Here is an 851-nt window from a genome sequence, read left to right on the forward strand (position 1 = left end):
CTCCTCTGCCCCCGCCTCCCTCCGGGCGCCCTTTCTCCCTTCAGGCCCCTCCACCCTCTGCCCGCCCTTCAGGGCCCTCCCCCGACCCCCCACATGCAGGAGGAAGCTGGGCCCCAGCCTCCCCGAGCCCAGAGGCTTGAGGCCTGTGGGCCTGTATCCACAGTCTTCCATAAGTACTACTATGGTTATTACTTGGACGACTACCACACGAAAAAGACGGCGTCCTCGGTGAGCGCGGCAGGCCTCAGCAGCGGCCTCAACGCCAGCCTCCACACGGCCCTCAACGCCAGCCTCCTGGCCGGCCCCGCAGAGCCGGCTGCCGCAGACAGCCCCGGCGCCATCCACTCCGGCCGGGCGACTGCTGTGCTCAGCCTCCTCATCATGCTGGGCACTCTCTGGCTGGGCTACACCCTCTACCAGTTCAAGAAGAGGTGAGGGCCTCTGGGGAGGGGAAGGGCCACGCGGCCCGCAGGCCACGCTCACGCCCCGCCTCCTCCAGCCCCTACCTGCACCCCTGCGTGCGCGAGATCCTGTCTGACTGCGCGCTGCCCATCTCGGTGCTCACCTTCTCCCTCATCAGCTCCTACGGCTTCCGGGAAATCGAGAGTGAGTTGGGGCCGGGCGCGGGGTGGGGGGAGGGGGCTGCTCCCTGGTGCCGCGGCCATAGTAGGAGCCCGTCCCCTGCTGCAGTGAGCAAGTTCCGCTACAACTCCAGCAAAAACCTGTTCTCGATGGCGGAGATCCAGTCGCTGTCCCTGAGCGCCATCAGCAGTGCCATGGGCCTCGGCTTCCTGCTCTCCATGCTCTTCTTCATCGAGCAGAACCTGGTGGCCGCCCTGGTCAACGCGCCG

At 67.1% G+C, this 851-nt stretch overlaps 1 protein-coding gene across 1 annotated transcript in view; it reads left to right on the plus strand.

Moving 5' to 3' along the window:
* SLC4A11 (solute carrier family 4 member 11) overlaps positions 1-851 on the plus strand; it is a 9,622-nt gene that overhangs the window by 7,952 nt on the left and 819 nt on the right. Inside the window, exons 15-17 of the mRNA XM_021707534.1 lie at positions 164-431; positions 500-606; positions 691-845. Coding sequence (XP_021563209.1) covers positions 164-431; positions 500-606; positions 691-845 — 530 coding nt within the window. The remainder of the gene's footprint in view (positions 1-163; positions 432-499; positions 607-690; positions 846-851) is intronic.

Source organism: Carlito syrichta, unplaced genomic scaffold, assembly GCF_000164805.1.
Source record: "Carlito syrichta isolate Samal-C Ts95f unplaced genomic scaffold, Tarsius_syrichta-2.0.1 Scaffold120447, whole genome shotgun sequence".
In the NCBI taxonomy this organism is placed as follows: domain Eukaryota; kingdom Metazoa; phylum Chordata; class Mammalia; order Primates; family Tarsiidae; genus Carlito; species Carlito syrichta.